The sequence below is a fragment of the Tachypleus tridentatus genome, chromosome 1 (assembly GCF_004210375.1).
Source record: "Tachypleus tridentatus isolate NWPU-2018 chromosome 1, ASM421037v1, whole genome shotgun sequence".
Classification (NCBI taxonomy): Eukaryota; Metazoa; Arthropoda; class Merostomata; order Xiphosura; family Limulidae; genus Tachypleus; species Tachypleus tridentatus.
This window is the reverse complement of record NC_134825.1, coordinates 63713254-63731711: the sequence shown is the minus strand read 5'-3', so window position 1 is coordinate 63731711 and position 18458 is coordinate 63713254. Positions and strand designations below refer to the sequence as shown.

At 34.2% G+C, this 18458-nt stretch overlaps 1 protein-coding gene across 3 annotated transcripts in view; it reads right to left on the bottom strand.

Annotated features, from left to right (window-relative positions):
• Positions 1-18458, bottom strand: part of LOC143250483 (synaptotagmin-12-like) — a 61814-nt gene that overhangs the window by 24560 nt on the left and 18796 nt on the right. For 2 of the 3 annotated variants that reach the window (XM_076501099.1, XM_076501089.1), the window contains exons 2-3: positions 2411-2659; positions 357-606 (exon numbers count right to left, since the gene is read on the bottom strand). In XM_076501099.1, coding sequence (XP_076357214.1) covers positions 357-606; positions 2411-2596 — 436 coding nt within the window. In that variant the 5' untranslated portion in view covers positions 2597-2659. Of the gene's footprint in view, positions 1-356; positions 607-2410; positions 2660-9836; positions 9944-18458 lie in introns of all 3 variants that reach the window. The other variant, XM_076501080.1, reaches the window with a different exon arrangement.

Here is an 18458-nt window from a genome sequence, read left to right as displayed (position 1 = left end):
ATACCTGAATCCTCATGGTTTTGGGTAGGTGGGGATTATTTTTGTTGTGTCTGCGTCTTGTGTTAAACCTTTTCAATATTACGATAAAACTGGCTCTATACGAGGTTAAAAATTTATTTAAGCCTTTAGTTTACAAAAGAGTGAGATACGATAGTGTCCACTATACGAGTCTACTTTGAGATGTGACTCATACGTTTATTGATCTAAGTGTTATTTCCTTCTAAAAATATGAAACATCACAATTCTATACTGTAATAATAGATCTTTATTTAAACTATAGCACCAATAAAAATCACTTGAATTAGACTTATATTTTATTTCGCATAAGAAAGTCGTTTCGATAAATTAAAACTTACCCAAGATGTCTGATAGTTCACATTCCGAACTAGTTTTATCTTCTCTGTCACTAGATGGCTGTATAATGTTTTCGAAAGGCTGCGTTGACGAATTTGAGGGATCTGGTGCAAAGTGTTGGCGTATCCAAGGGTATTGACGAGGAATAAGAGGTATTGAGTCGACTTTGTTTTCTATTAAATTAACCTCGTTCACGACGTCGCCATAGTGCTTGTACTTTTCACACGTATTCAGCACTACGTCAGAATCAGCCTAATATTGAGGGAAATATCATAATTAAATTAGGCATAAAAACAGTAAATCGATGGAGAAAGAGCGAGGGAAGAATAAAATGGCGTAAAGTAATTAAGGGAAGAGCAAGAATATGTGAAAGATTAAAAGAGCGAAGAGGATTTTTGTTTGGAGTTAACCACAAAGCTACACAATGGGCTATCTCTGCGCTTCCCACCACGTGTATCCAAACCCGGTTTATAGCGATGCGACTCCACAGATATACCTCTATGCCACTAGGGGGAATTTTGTTTAGATACAAGAAAAATATTCATGTTAACAGTGTACTAGTTTGGGCAGAAGAAAATAATTTATAATCTCGCTCAAGGTGTTTAATTTGTTTAGTTTATAACAAACTACCACTTATGTTTGTGGTGCTATCATGGATGGTCATTAATATTACCACCTGAGAATCCAGTTCTAGTCAAGTATCAACTGTTATTAACACAAGCGAGCCTTCCGGTAGCACAGCGGCGTGTTTGTGGACTCATAATACTAGAAGATGGGTTTCAATACACATGCTGGGCAGAGCACAGATAGCCTATTGTCTATCTTTGTGCATAATTATGTACAAACGAAACACAAGGGAATGAGTAGTAAGATCAGTAATGAAAACTGTAGTAATATAAGTAAATGTGTGTGTATGAGATTATATATTAATCCTATTTATAACCAAAACTCTCTATTTGTTTCCTATTCTAAGAACTCTTTGATCGTACATCGATTTTGGGTATCATTATCATAAACGAAAATGTTTTTAAATAGGTTTCCAGATTATCAAACTTCCTGCTGTTTTCTACAGATAAATATGTTTATTTCCATGAAGGTCCGGCATGGCCTTCGACTCGTAATCTGAGGGTCGCGGGTTCGAATACCGATCGCACCAAACATGCTTGCCCTTTCAGCCGTGGGGTCGTTATAATGTGACGATCAATCATACTATTCGTTGGTAAAAGAGTAGCCCAAGAGTTGGCGGTGGGTGGTGATGACTAGCTGCCTTCCCTCTAGTCTTACACTGCTAAATTAGGGACACCTAGCGTAGGTAGTCCTCGAGTAGCTTTGTGCGAAATTAAAGAAAACAAAAACAAACAATTTCCATGAATAAAAAATCTCAAACTAGAAAATAAAGAATATAAAATATCATTCTTTAATGTATAAAATTTATGTAAGAGAATATTTAAAAAAATCATTTTCAAATACTAAATATAACGTTGAATTTTTACTAACAGCGTATGCATTTGAGAATAGCCCAGGTCATTTCACTTCGTTATATTTTAACTTTTTTATGGTTTGTCGTTACTTGGTGTTCATAAAACAATCAAATTATTAGATATTTCTCAGTTCAACAAACATTTTATCGTTGCTTAGGAACGGAAAACTAATTACTTTGATCATATCTTTGATTGAAAACATCAGATTTTAGGACACTTGAATAGTATTATGTTGGAAACAGTAATATGTACACACATTGTCGTCGATAGCAATAAATATATTAAATTTGAATGCATGAGTTGTCAAGTTGAATTAAACATTTTCAATACTGCGTTAAATGAGAAATTTACACTAATTACGTTTATTTAAGATCTGACACTTTCTATGTCTCACTGTCTATTTATATGTAGATATGTAGTTGTATGTTTATATTTACACAATTCTATATCTTCGAAACGAGTTTGCATATATAGGTATGCATGTATGCTAATTCTTCTAAGGAAAAGTGTTTCGACAAGTTGTATTAATATTTAAGTAAACTACAATATTCAACTTCAAATTTTCATACACTTACCATATTACTATAACCTTTCAAGTTAGAGTCATCACAGCTTGTCAAATAAGATGTTTCTTCTTTACTTCCTGTCATCCAAGTCTTCAGCCATGTCCAACCGCCCAATATTCGACATAGACCGTACAAAATGGTTATAACTGCAGCACTAATGGAGATCAGTATAGCAGCAACAGCCAAATCTTTCATTATTTTAACAGCTTTAAAAGCAACTAAGTTGAAACGAATGATGCGTTAAGTTCCAGATATCACCTACCATGAAAAGGACGTCAATTTTTTGTTAGACAGTAACCATATTTTTACCTTTCTTTTATAAATAAATCAAGCTTTTAATACTGTAAACATTTCCAGAATTTGTTTTTAAAATCACGGATCATCAGGAATAGAACTAAATGATTGTGACTCAACAGTTTGAAATATAAACAGATTTTTGTTAATTACAGATTAAAGTTTTGTACTTGAGAACAAGTGTGCTGAGACATTACAGCAAGACGAATAACGATTTAAAACGTAAATTTTCCTATCTGGTCTAGAAGATTTTCTAATAGAAAGAACAGATTGGAAATATTGGAGTTTATTAGGCCTGTTGTGTAGGAGTCAAGGGTTGTATATCTGAAGTTTGTGATTTGCGACAAAAAAAATAGTAGCCACCGCCACTAAGGATTTTTCCTGGCTATCTGAACCGGAAAACGGGTTGGCTGGCACTTTTAAAATGAGCCATCAGCCGAAAATGCCGAGCGTGTTTAGCAGCGCCGCATCTGGAACCTTCTACCCTTTGATCCGCAGTCCGACACATTAGTCATTAGAATATGCCAATTTCAAGTTGGAAACTAATTAAGCTAGTTTAAAGTGCGCCTGTCATTTGACAAGAGGAATCTTGGGATGGGGGGCTGAGAACATGCTTTTCAGGAAAATAATTAAAACGAGAATGCCAGTCTAGCCCTACTGTGATCCAGCGAGAACTGTTCTACGATGGAAATGCGTAAAAAGAAGATGTGTCAGTGTGAAAATAAACCTTTTAACAACTTTGTTTTTCAACTCAAACTCTTTATCTTATCTTTCGGTGTTTTTCTTCAGTATTTAGAACTTTTACCTAGTTATAGTTAGCCATTATGTTAGAACACTAAACGTTGCACAGTCCCAAATCCATTCCTAAAAAAATGAGCATATGTTAAACTTTTGCATACGTTATGAATAACAAACTTTAGTGAACGGACTTCTTTATAAAAATAGGAAAAGAAATTCAACCCTCGAATTTATCTTATAAATAGATTTGTCTAAATTATATATGCACCAAATTATTTGTGGAACCATGGCTTTGTTATTTATAGTGTTCGTAATGACTTGCAAGTCTTACAAAAAACAGAATTACGATCACTACTGCAATTAAGTCCACTAATTCCTGCTTTGTTATTTCATGTGTTTTACTAAATGTTGTAACAGACAAAACATAAACTACCTCGATATGATGGACTACACCTTTCTGAAGGTTGACAATCAACAACATTCATTGAGTTATTAAAATCGATCGTGAATACAAAGATCGTCATTAGCCTTTAAATGCATAGTAAGAATGATTTCCTAAACCTCTAAAAACTAAATGCATTTTACTTACTTTATAGTAAATATCCAAATGTTTTGTTTTGTTTGTTTTTGAATTTTCTGCAAAGCTACGCGAGGGCTATCTGCGCTAGCCGTCCCTAATTTAGCAGTGTAAGACTAGGGGGAAGGTAGCTAGTCATCACCACCCACCGTCAGCTGTTGGGCTACTCTTTTATCAACGAATAGTAGGAATGACCGTAACATTATAACGTCCACACGGCTGAAAGGGCTAGCATGTTTGGTGCGACGGGGATTCGAACCCGCGACCTCAGATTACGAGTCGAACGCCTTAACCCACCTGGCCGTGCGGGGCCACAACATGATAATAGTAGATGTATACACGGAATAACTTATAATATTATTGAATAGCTGTCAAGAAAATTCAAGTGAACTTTCTTAGAAGAAAATTGTCAAAAATATATAAACTAATGAGTTAGAAGATCTTATTATATTTGAAGTATTTAACTTCTAGTCCAATTATTGGTATAACATGTATTCTTGTTCCCTCTATAAATAGTACAAGGTTAACAGGCCCGGCATGGCCAAGCGTGTTAAGGCGTGCGACTCGTAATCTGAGGGTCGCGGGTTCGCATCCCCGTCGCGCCAAACATGCTCGCCCTTTCAGCCGTGGGGACGTTATAATGTGACGGTCAATCCCACTATTCGTTGGTAAAAGAGAAGCCCAAGAGTTGGCGGTGGGTGGTGATGACTAGCTGCCTTCCCCCAAGTCTTACACTGCTAAATTAGGGACGGTTGGCGCAGATAGCCCTCGAGTAGCTTTGCGCGAAACTAAAAAAAGCTATCATGTTTTTAGGTACACTTGCTTCTAGAATAACTTTAGGCTAATTTCTAAATATAAATAAAACGATGTATGCACAGTTAATTTAAAGTAATAAAATAATTAAGGAATCAAATTAATTATTACAAGAGGACAACTTTACTTGGAACTTATTTTTAAACTAGTTTTCTTTAGATTGTAGGAAATTTGTAGCTCACAAGTGTACTCCACCCTTTATAAATCAGACTGAAGCTTTCACCTCATTGGTTAATTCTGTGACGTATTTATTTATGTTGGACTTTAAAAACTATCAAATGCGTCAACATCGTTAAAAATATCACATAAACACTCAACTACAAGCGATATGAAATGGTTCGAGTAAGATTCACACCCATGTTGACAGTGGAAAAGTCAACAAAGACAAGCTTCACGGTTACAACGCAACAAGAACCATCTTTAAGAAGTTGGTTATCTCTCTAGATCAATAAATGTATTTGCTTTGGAACTATTTTCTAACCATGAAACGTACGACTTTGTTGATACTGTCATGTCATTATCGATTAGTGACACTTGAGTGATTTATATCCATGAAGGCTTGTGAAATACATTGGGGAAAAGTTAAAGTTAAACCACCACGGATGTTCTCGGACGTTTTTTTTCAAAATTACGGACGAAAGAAGCATCACACAAAAATGTGGATTTTGTGAAGGATATAAAAATATTGAAAAGTGATCAATACAAGAGGTGAACAATTTACTTTCGTGTTTTATATCATATTTTAGAAGGCACAATAATAAAATGTACTTAAACATTTTGTCGGGCCCGCCATGGCCAGTTGGGTTAAGGCGTTCGACTCGTAATCTGAGGGTCGCGGGTTCGAATCCCAGTCGCACCAAACATGCTCACCATTTCAGCCGTGGGGGCGTTACAATGTGACGATAATTCCCATTATTCGGTGGTGAAAGAGTAGCCCAAGAGTTAGCAGTGGGTGGTGATGACTGATGACTAGTTATCTTCCCTCTAGTCTTACACTGCTAAATTAGGGACGGCTAGCGCAGATAGCTCTCGAGTTGCGTTGCGCGAAATTAAAAACAACTAACATTTAGTCAAGATGATAACATGCTCCAGAAAATTAATATTTACTAAGAAGTGTTCGCCACCAGCGACATTTTTATCCAAGAGTATACCGAACTAATGATAGCGTCCAGGAGTTATACCTTATGAAGTATTTAGCCCTTGAACTTTCGTACGTCCAAGAATATAGTAGCATATGGACATTTTACACCTTAAAGGTTTGTAAACGTCTAATCCAGTGTTTATATGTTAGCTAATCCGACGAGTTTGTCTTAAATACTTTAGTCGTTACAGTCTTTCACTTGAGATAAGCTAACCAGGATTACTACACTTTAAGGTCTATGGTATTGTACTTCTTAGAATATATCAGCTTGTAGATTTAGTATGTTTAAAGTACACATGTCCCTACAATTTTATAATTCTTGTAATGTTGTTAAATAATTCATAATTCTTTATAAATAACACTAATTCAAAATTTAAGAAAATTGTAGGTTCATTTGTTAATCTTGTACTATTTATACTGTGTGAAGAAGATGATCGGTTACGTCAATGTTTGAATTAGAATTTTAATAATTCAAATAAAGAAATCTTTTTCAATCATTACTTTCTTTGTTTCTGTTTTATTTGTTTATTAACTACCATAAAAGACCTTCAATGCTAGCTATATTTGTTAATTTTCCAAGCTTTGGAAACATTTGTTTCTTTTACAAACCGGGTGTGGCCTATTTGTTAGTATGCCTAGACTGTAACATACTCTTACTATTGCCAACTGGTAAATGTGAAAAATATCAAGTCTCGTCAGCTCTGGTAGGTCGGTGATGTGGTTTGTTACCAACTGGAGTATTACTTAACTTACTCGAATATTGTTACGTGCTTACAAACTTCCAACATATTTTCAACTAGTTTTTATTATTTCACAACAGGTAACTCATGAATGGTAAAACAGGCTTGTATAAACAAGAATCAGATCAGAGTCAAAGATCAAACTATGATGGATATCCTGCAGAACATCTCCTGGTTTGAAAACGGTCTCTTCTTTCCTTTGGTTTATGACCTTTGATTGATAGTGTGTACCGGGTTACCTGCTGGGGAGATCCCTTTAAATGATAAATTTCGTCTACCTTCAATATATCTATTCCTTTTCAGCTGGTTTCAGGTGGATCTGACTAGAACTGGGGTTGAGTTACTCTATCTGCAAATTATTTTATTCTCCTATATAGATTGTCCCATCTAGTAGCAGAAGCCATTTCACTTCGGAGATCAACATTCATCCATACTTCATTTGCACAGAGGTTGAACCTCACGGAAAATCCTCGGTCTACCAATAGGGGTGTTCCAGACGTCTAATGGTCTTCCTGCGTCTTTAGCAGCATATCATTGTTGAAAGAATACTTCTCCCAGACCTGATAAATCTTTCCTACAACCATATCTATTTCTTTCTCTCGTGAATATTTTCACTTGCAGAAAGTGGCTTTATTTAAGCCAGAATAATTCCTTTAAACTTACTATTACAAAAAAAAAATAATTAAGGGTAATACTCGCGTTAACTAAACATAAAATTCCGCAATATTATTTTAGGGTCAAGGCACTAAAATGTCTCTATTACTTACTTTGTGTTATATTAAGGTGGCACTGGCTTGTTCAAAGATCATTAAGTCGGTTCACTCTGTAACTGGGAGATTGATAAGATAAACCATAACATAGTACTGAGTTTATTGGGTAATGTGCACGTACAATTCTCATTTAAACTTTAAGAAAAGCCATAACCTAGAGATATTAACTGGCTTATCCTGGGAGGACATTGGCTTCGACGATATTGCACAGCTGGCAACATTACAACCATGACTACCTATGGATAGGGCAAGTGAGACATCAGTAGAATTGTAAAAATGTGGACCGGTGTGCGGTGTTGACCTGAATCTAATTTACAAAATATTTGTTAAAAACTCATTTTATAAAGCAATGATTATTTTTTACACAGCATAAAATTTAAACTGTTTCAGTCTCAAAATAACAATAAAATATAAATAACTTAGCGTACAGGGTAGAAAAAACAAACACTTCTACATTTTGCCATGTTATCTTTAAGAGTGTAACGTTTTGCAAACATAACACTTACTTATACCATTACAAAACCATTAATTTACAAATTAAAGAATTTCACGCCATCTGCTGACAACATTTCCATTAGATCCATCATTCATTCTTATTCAATATTTTAAATCTACTTTTTATATTTAATTATGTCAACAAAGTCACACATATATTCAACCTAATAAACTTTTCAATGGTTTTTTCCCACTGACTCATGTGTTTAGTTTCATTAATATGTTCTGTTAAAGCTGAAATAGTAATATTATTGTTTTTAACATTGCTTTCATGTTAATTTATTCTCAATTTTAATTTTTTTTAGTTTGTCCTACATAAACGTTTTCACATCCATTCGATATTCCATATCCATACCAATTCTTTTTCCGTCAAATGAATTTCATTTTTAGTTATATTAATAATTTGGTTAAATTTGTTTATCGGATTATATGTCGGAAAAATATTTCTTTCATTCTAAATTAGGCCCAGGTGGGTTAAAGCGTGCGACTCATAATCTGAAGGTCACGGGTTCGCTCCAAGCGTGTTAAAACGTGCGATTCATAATGTGAGAGTCGCGGGTTCGCATCCCCGTCGAGCCCAATATGCTCGCCCTTTCAGCCGTGGGGGCGTTATAATGTGACGGTCAATCCCACTATTCGTTGGTAAAAGAGTAGCCCAAGAGTTGGCGGTGGGTGTTGATGACTAGCTGCCTTCCCTCTTGTCTTACACTGCTAAATTAGGGACGACTAGCACAGATAGTCCTCGAATAGCTTTTTGCGAAATTCAAAAACAAACAAACAAATTCTTTCTAAATTATTTTATCATTTGAAAAGAAAAATTTATAAATGACAATACCAAATACTGGTTTTACATTTTTCAGCACTTGGCCTTAACTTAATATTTATATTTCTGTTTTTTAGTCTTATTAGCTGCTCTGCCAACAATATTGGGATTAAAACTATTGTCTTTTACTCTTTTTTGAATAGGATACCAAGATTATATTGTAAACAGGATGATATTAATAATGAATAATTGTTAATTAAGTGCATAGCAATATAAAGAGGTTTTAATCCTGATATTGTTGACAGAACTGTCAATAAACTGTAAAAACAGAAATATAAATATTAAGCCAATTACTGATAAAGTAGAAAGTAATATTTGTTACTGTCATACTGTTATACTTAGCTTATATTACCAAATAATGAAACAATTTAGAAAGCAAATAAACATTTTACGATATGTAAACCAATTCACAAAGTTAGCCAAATTCTTAACATAATTAATACAACTCTGCTATTGTGGCGTCAGAGAATGTAAACAGCTGATTCTTGATACCACCTGGAATGCATATCAGTTTATACCTGACATATTGCACGTATGTATTTCATACATGGAATTTTATAGAATTGTAGTTCTTATTTCTTAAAACATTTGAAAATAGCATAAAAATGCCTCAAAATGCTGTAAATGCTTCAGAACTCATGGGGAGTAAGTTGTCTATTTAACGGCTTTCTTGTTCGTGTGTTTTGCGAAAACTGCGTATATTGAAAATACAGAACAATTTGAAAAAAAAAGTTTACAGAAGATAGAAAAACACATGGTATGTCTGCATAACAGAGGTGTAAACTATTTACATATTACTTTATTACAGTTCAATAATCCAAGTCTAATACATTTTTAAACGTAAAAAACACAGCCATTTAACTCCACAATGTAAAAGTCCAAATTTTCATGTTTCTGTAAAACATCATTTATTTTGTTTATTAAAACATTTCTTACATATTGAATTTGTAAAAGTTTATTATACATTTCATAAAATTATACAACAAACGTTTTTAGAATATTGTGTTGCAGTTTATTCTATTTATAGTACATCAAAAGTCTTACTTTTACTGTAGAGGTTTCATTTTTTGTTCAGTCCTCCAAAGCTATCAAAACCACAGTTTTGGTGTTTTAAGCCTTCGGTCTTACTGCTGATTCATCGAGGACCAGATCTTATGAAGAAGATGTTAAGAATTTTATTTGATATCAGCATTTCGTTGGTTACAACTGGAACACTTAATATGACAACACTTACTTGTAATAGCAAAGAAAATGCACTTTTCAAATAATGCTTTTATACCTCCTAGAATTGTAGAGTTTTGTTTGTTTTGGAATTTCGCACAAAGCTACTCGAGGGTTATCTGTGCTAGCCGTCCCTAATTTAGCAATGTAAGAGTAGAGGGAAGGCAGCTAGTCATCACCACACACCGCCAACTCTTAGACTACTCTTTTACCAACGAATAGTGGGATTGACCGTCACATTATAACGCCCCCACGGCTGGGAGGGTGAGCATGTTTGGCGCGACTCGGGCGCGAACCCGCGACCCTCAGATTACGAAGCGCACGCCTTAACGCGCTAGGCCATGCCAGGCCCGAATTGTAGAGAAAAATTTTCCTTTATTGTTCGTTTGCTTTTCTGTCCATCTAATTATTTCTTTATCTTATTTTACTCATTCATATGTTTAATTTGATGTGGCCCATCTGATTCTCTATTTAAATATTAATATATTTTTTCTCATCACTATGTCTATTTAGTTCTGTCTACTCTTTTACCAGTATGTCTAAATATCATTGTTTTCTGTCTAGTTATTCAACTGATTGCGCTTTTAAGAAGCAAATTTCAAATTAAACTTGTCCTTTTCATTTATTCTTCTATTTTCACGGACTGTAATAAATCAGAGTAGCCATAGCTGTCTTTCGTGTTTAGGTAGACTTTTTCCTTTTTTATAGTATAAAAGCGTTTCTGGCTATCTAGTCTTTCTAAAGGCGTATAAAGTTAATTTTCTCTGTCTAGCGATTAGCGTATCTGACCAGATATCCGTAATGCAACCAAACACTTCTTAACTGTGTTCTCTTAAGCACAAAACCACACAACTAGCCACCTGTGCATGATCACCACTAGTATCGAAACCCGGTTTTTAAAGCTGTGAGCCCTCAGACTTATTGCCGAGACGCTTCAGTAAACACACTGTACTTTTCGGTGTTAATGAGGTATAAGAATGACAGTCAATTCTCTTCTCAGCGGAAAAAAGTCATTTCAGATGACAAGTGCTGCCGATAAGCACGTTCTGTCCTCAGCTAAACTGAGAGCTTTTATTGCTCAAAAGTGCAGTTGTCATCTGGTAATGGCATGTGATTTGTTATTCGACATGAGCAGAAAAAGAGGTTTATATTATTTAATTCACTTTTATAAATCTTTATTAACTTATCGTGTTTAGTTGTCGTACTTTATTTAAAGTTTTCTTTTTAATGTAAATTTCAAACTGAAACATGCAGCTTTCACACACGTACGTGCAACAGCATAAACGAAACTTTTAATACTTTAGAGTTAACATTTTAGTTCTAAAAATACAAAATACAAGTTACCTTCTTTTAGGTGATGAGTACAAAACCTCAAAATACCATTAAAATAGTTCTTCGGAAAGAGAGCATAGCTTTATTACAAAGGCTACGTGACAGTTTCTTTGGTTGTATGTATAGACAGTCCCTTACTCACGTTCAATAACATAGAATAGTTTAAAGTTACAAGAATGGGACAGAAATCGTTTTCGTTAGTTTTGTACAAACACTTTACATTTAATACCTGAAGACGACAACCAACCAGAGGTGATTTTGTTTACAGTCTAAAATTGCTTTTATTCTATAAACTAAACAGATATTTCTTCTCTGTCAATAAAAATGTATCGAATATTTATGAGGTTTCTAAATCGTTTTTAGCTCACCATGTAGCATTCTAAATTAATTTAGACGTGCGAATAATATTATGGTATTGCGTCTAATATATTATACGATATTTATACAGCGAACCACCTGTTTAATGATTAAATAAAATATTTCTTTCATCTTCACCAAAGTTGTTGTTGTTTATGAATTAAGCACAAAGCTACTCAATGGACTATCTGTGCTCTGCCCACCACGAGTATCGAAACCCGATTTTTAGCGTTGTAAGTCCGCAGACATACCGCTGAGGAGCTCACCAAAGGTAAATATAGAAAATGCAGTGAAGTAAATCCACTGTATAATGTGGTATAATATATTAGGCGCAATTCCATGAACTTATTCATACAACTAAATTATCTAAGTTATAATGTCGGCAGTTAAAAAAAGGCTCAGAAACTTTATAAATATTATATTCACACTGCATTATAAGAGGCACAACTGCATTTTGTTAGTCTTCTTATTTAAGCGGTGACGATGAGCCATGAAACAAGGGAAACCGTAATTCAGAGCAGAGGATACAGCCAATGAATGAAAATATTAGAGCTCTACAACAAAAATTACATTCTCGACTTTTCTGTAGTTACAAAAGAAAAAAAGAGAGAGAAGTTTTTAATATAAAAATGTAACTAGTTGTTAATTAGCTAAAACGAATATTCGTTCTAATATTTGTTTCGTATATTTTAAATGATATTTTGAAAAGCTACGTGAAAATTCAAGCATGCGAGATGATGTTAAAAAAATAACCGTAGAAACATAACGAAATATGAGAAATTAGAAGGAAGTTTCAACCCAATTCTATAAATTACTAAAAACTAAGTTCAGTCCCATTTTTGTACATACTAAAGACTAAGTTCAATCCTCACTTCTATAAATTTAGTAAATATAAGATTCTACTTCACTTTTATAGTTAGTAAAAGAAGAGGCTTACATCGACTTCTATAGATTTAGTAAAGAGGAAATTCAAAACCAGTTGAACGAATTTAGTAAAGAGAACGTTTTAACTTACTTGCATGAATATTACAAAAGGGAGGATCAAACACACTTGGACCTGTTTGAAGAAAAGAGTAAATTCAAACCCAACACGGCCAGATGGGTTAAGGCGTTCGACTCGTAATCCGAGGGTCGCGGGTTCGAATCCCGGTCGCACCAAACATTCTCGCCCATTTTAGTCGTGGGGGCGTTATAATGTGACGGTTAATCCCACTATTTGTTGGTAAAAGAGCAGCCCAAGAGTTGGCCGTGGGTGGTAGCTTTATGCAGAATTCAAAACAAACCAAACTCGAGCCACTTGTGAGTTTAGTAAAAAGGGGGTTCAAGCCACTTGAACAATTTTTAACGTAGAGGAAGCTCCAGACTACTCTTGCAGGTGTAGAAACATTGGTAATAAATTAAAAATAAATAAATTGTACTGAAAACACCAGAAAACTTGGTAAAAAGGAGATCTGTAAATAACAACATCATTTATTTATATAGAGATTCAGATCGATCAGTAAAACTACTTTTTTTTAGAAAACAAAATCAGTTTTTTATATGCAAGTCAAAAGTTTTGAGTGTATGAACAATGTTGTTTATATATTCTATGTTTCATCTTCTGTTAGACGATATAAAAAATGTTACCGCCAGAGACTGTAATTAAGAACTTCTTTATTTCTTTAACACATTTTTACTGAATAAGATAGCTCATTTTTGTCAGAACAAAATGCTCTCCTAGTGGTTGTGAAAAGAACTGGATACAACAGTATGCAAGTTTAGCTTAATTAAGATAAATGATGAGAAATCGTATGTTTTATAATCATATTTTAAATTCAATTATAACAGCTGTTTTTTCGGTTAGTCTCAGAAATCCTAGTAGACAGTTTAAGCTACAGCTACGTGTCAGATGAGTCGACAACGAAATTCATTCCTGTGAATTATTAAAATACATTTTAAACATCTTCTTCCGCATAGTTTGCACTGCCTTTGTTAGCTATTAATTTAAAATGTTCTTGTTGGATGTCAGACTAACAAGTACATTTTGTGACATTTTCATGACTTATATGTTTTAACTAGATTCGAATGTTATAACGTAGCTGATCTGGTGTGATTAGGTCCGGCATGATCAGGTGGTTAAGGCACTTGACCTTTAATCCGAGGATTGCGGATTCGAATCCGCGTTAGACCAAACATGCTCGCCCTTTCAGCCTTGGGGGCGTTATAATGTTACAACCAATCTTACTATTCGCTGGTAAGAGTAGCCCAAGAGTTGGCGTTAGGCGGTGATGACTAACTGCCTTCCCTCTAGTCTTACACTGCTAAATTAGGGATGGCTAGCGCAGATAGCCCTCATGTAGCTTTGCGCGAAATTCAAAAACAAACAAACTGGTATGATCAAAACTATAATTTGTCTTATTGTAATGTAATATCATTTCTATTATCAACTAAGGTATGTAAGTTGTTTGCATTTATTTATTGTTTCATGGTTTAACTAAATAGTATCATTTCATTATCTGTATAAGCAAGAATAGAAGAGAGTGTTTTCTTATAGCAAAACCACATCAAGCTATCTGCTGAGCCCACCGAAGGGAATCGAACCTCTAATTTTAGCGTTGTAAATCCGTAGACTTACTGCTGTACTAGCAGGGGAAGAACAGAAGGAAAACCCACCTCATAAATGTTATCATATATTGAGGGATAGTAATTGCTTTGCACAAGGTTTTAACCGTATCATCGCTATGATACTATAAAAACAATGCTGACCTACTTAAATTCTCTATTCTCAGCGTCATTAAATTAACTGCCTAAAAATCTGTTTCATTTTATGTATACAATCTCTTTATCAGGGATAGAATATAAAAAAAAAAGTTAGAAAGGTAAATAGTAACACACAGGTGTATTTTTTGAAAGAGTTTAAATTAACAGACGAACTTCAAAGTTAGGGTCGACTCCCAGTGACGCAGGAGCATGTCTGCGGACTTACAACGCTAAAAACTGGGTTTCGATACACGTAATGTACAGAGCACAGATAATCCATTAAGCAGCTTTGAACTTAGCTTCAAGCAACAAGAACTAGGGGACTATCTATTTGTACCAAGCTTACTTTGTTTTTCCGCGATTTGACCATTTAAAGTTTTTTCATGTAAAAATAGTGACACCTGACATTTTTATTAGGAACAGTGGCAGTTCTTTCACTGTATCGTTATTTCTGCGACTATTTGGCACGCAAGCATATACTATAGTAATTTTCAAAATTTCATTTATTTTGAATCTATGCAGTTTTCATGTAAAACATGTCCCATAAAATCGCTGAGTTCGTTTTAATTGTCTTTTTCCTTCGTTGTCGTCTGGATGTAATTCCGGCTCTCCCTGCCTAAAAATGGTGCTGCAATGCTACACTTTGTAAGAACAGGTCAACGACAGCAATGGTAGTGTTAGGTAGATGATATCTAGAAAGTACGGCCTTCACTGTGTTGAAAGATAGTGACCAGCCATGTGGTAGCGCCAGTCATTATTGGTAAATCCAATATTTGTATTTAAATAAGGAACGTTTAGATTTAAACAGAACTACACAGAATACTAAATGAGTTTGTTTACGAAAGGATATCTCAAAGAAAGAACACCAGTCAATTAATTTACGAGTGTAGTAGAAGATGACCCTCCAGTAACCTAACACAATTCCGTGCTCTGGTTTTGTCTTTGACATAAATTTAGTTTTAATTTTCTGGCATTGTGTCCAATGTGTTTATTTCATAGCTTGAACTTTGTTTGTAGTTAAATTCACACTTATTTCGCAATTTATTCTTCTGGTTCTCCAATTATAAATTACCCAAAATTCTGAGAATACCACAATTACTGACACTACCATTTAAAAAAAAAAATTCTTACTTACTTTTTGCTAACAATAAAACTCAACACTTCCACTTAGATATAGTTTCTGTTCTTACTGTGAATTCTGAATAATTATTAGATATTCATATTATACGGTTTTTCAAAGTATAAACAGCATGTCTTCTGAGGCTCTTAACTGTCAGAACTTATGAAAATTACATGTTAATCCACACTTGTTGAAAACATGCCTTCTTGAGTCGTATGCCTCAACGCGCTTGGCCATGCCGGGCCAGTCGTCGAAGAAGAGAATGATGAATACCAATTAGAACATCGTATTAACTTCAATAAAGAAAAGCAAGGAAGCTAAGCACTTTAGTTACAGCATTTATGATATAATATGAGAAACTGTTATTAGCTGAGTGGAACTAGGAAGCTAAGCACTTTAGTTACAGCATTTATGATATAATATGAGAAACTGTTATTAGCTGAGTGGAATTAATTCGTTTTCCATATCCTAGTAAAAAACAAAACAAAAACGTAGGTCATCTTTATCTACACTTGAGCTTTATAATTCTGTGGTTGCAACTCACAAGTAAAATATAATTAATATGTTATCATATTACTCATTTTATATACAGTAGAGATATGAGAAGTTTGTTTTTCTTATTTCCGCCATTTTATTGAAACGTTCTAGAACGACATTAATCTGTTGTCCACTGTTGTTCTGTTTGGAAAAGAAAGATTGGTGTTGGTGTTTTCTTATAGCAAAGCCACATCGGGCTATCTTCTGAGTCCACTGAGAGGAATCGAACCCATAATTTTAGCGTTGTAAATCCGTAGACTTATTGCTGTGCCAGCGGGGGACGGAAAAGAAAGTTCTCTTCACACTTCCCTAGTACAGAACTGTATATATTTAATAAGTATACAGAACAAACAAATGCTTTATTTCATGATGATTTTCAATCGAATTTTTAAGCCTTTAGTCCATGAGTCCTAGAATAGCGATCCTTCGTTTGTTACATCATAAATATTCCCACAAAAGATAATAAATATAAATCCCATTATATTCGACTTTAAAAAATAATTTCGTGACTTTTACTATAGTGCCTCTACTGCATTTTATTTTTGCAAAATAAGTCGGTTTTATTCAGTAATCTCGTGACTGAATCTTTTTAGGGACGAATATGTAACATTAGCAGTGCCGTAGTTAGTAATTTTGAGACTCGAGACATGTCCTTAGAAAAAGGACCTACTTCCAACCCACCACGCACGCTTTCACATGGTTTGCTGAGTTAACGCTCTTTTACTTTATTTTTTGAATAAATATTACATGTTACTCAAGAATAACAAGTATTTTAGAAAGCTTCATTTAATATGCAGTAGACTAATATGAATCTTACATATTTAAGTTACTTATACTCAGCATTCAAAGTATGTTTCGCTATATACTTATATAAACCATACATAAAACTGTCCCATATCATGAATAAATAGTGTATGTGAAGTAGGCCAAAAGTAACACTTCACGACTTCCTTCTGAAAGCATTCAATAGCCTAAAGGTTATAACAGCTGTCACCTACTCGCTCTGTTAAAGGTATACACAAGTCCTAATACTATCGTTTGTATCATTTCAGCCACAGGTACTGATAGCTCAATGTATTTCGTGTTATGTCTTCCTCCAGCAAACTACACATTAAAAATTACAATGTCACCTTTTTATGAAAGTTAAAGCATTTTGAGAGAACAAAATTAATGAAAATATCTTACATCACTAAGCCTTCTCAGAAGAGACTTGATAATATAGACTCGGATTGGTTTTGTTATCCAGTGTATCTCCTCTTATAGTCACGTTACAGAAAAACAGATGGAACGTTTGCCAGTCCACTGATGTCATGAAAAATATATAAAATTACAACATTAAACATTGGCGTTATTTATATATTTCTTCTCGTTTTTCTTTTTTCTCATAATTTTCTGTTTGGACTCACAACCAGTGGATAGCGATCTCATATTATTAAGGACTTTCTCACTGTTACTTTGAAAATTTCCCACAAAACTATACAAACGGTTGTCTACAGACATCCATATTTTAGTTTGTACTTGATGGACTTGAGGGAAGGCGGCTATTGAGTTGCACCCACCGCCAACTCTTAGGCTACTCTTGTCTGACCGAATAATGGAATTTGGATCCTACTTTTACAAAGTGCGGAATGTTTGTTGTTTTGTGGTTTTTTTCGCCATTGGGCTGCGTGCCGTAAATTTTCATATTATCATTCTGGTTTGTTCACTACAAAGCCACATGCTGCTACAATCGTCTCCGGTTTAAAGTAGTAATGCAATATTTGCTTTCAATAAAGTCCATAGGACTTGGGTGGTATAATTCTAAATAATTCGTGGCATAGGTATCTGTAATTAAAACTAACATATAGTCAGAGATGAACTAGTAATATATTGGGAACACACGAATGAGGTTGTTTCGAAAACCAAAGTTTATCATATATGTTGGTTTAACATCGGCATACAATGCGAAAAGGATTATTTTTTTACGGAAAGGACACCCACTATGTGAAAAGGACTCGTTAAAATAGTTATAACTAATTAATACTCAGGATATTAATTAATTGTGAAATAAAGCAACAAAAGTGTGTAAAAATTTGCTAAATTACCATTTCAACTTATCAAAGTATGGTTTTAATACTCATTTGTCTCTGAAAATATACGTTATGTACACTACGAAGAGAATACTGGCAATGTATGAAATACAAACAAATACTCATTATGGTCGAGGTATTAAATTAATTTGTAACATTTGATAATTTTTCTTCACAGCAAAGGTATATTTGTATTTATCTGTATTATTTTATATAAAGACAAATAAATACTAATTCAATGATTTACACACCCTAGGCCTATCGAAACTAAATTACCAAATACTGTTTTTT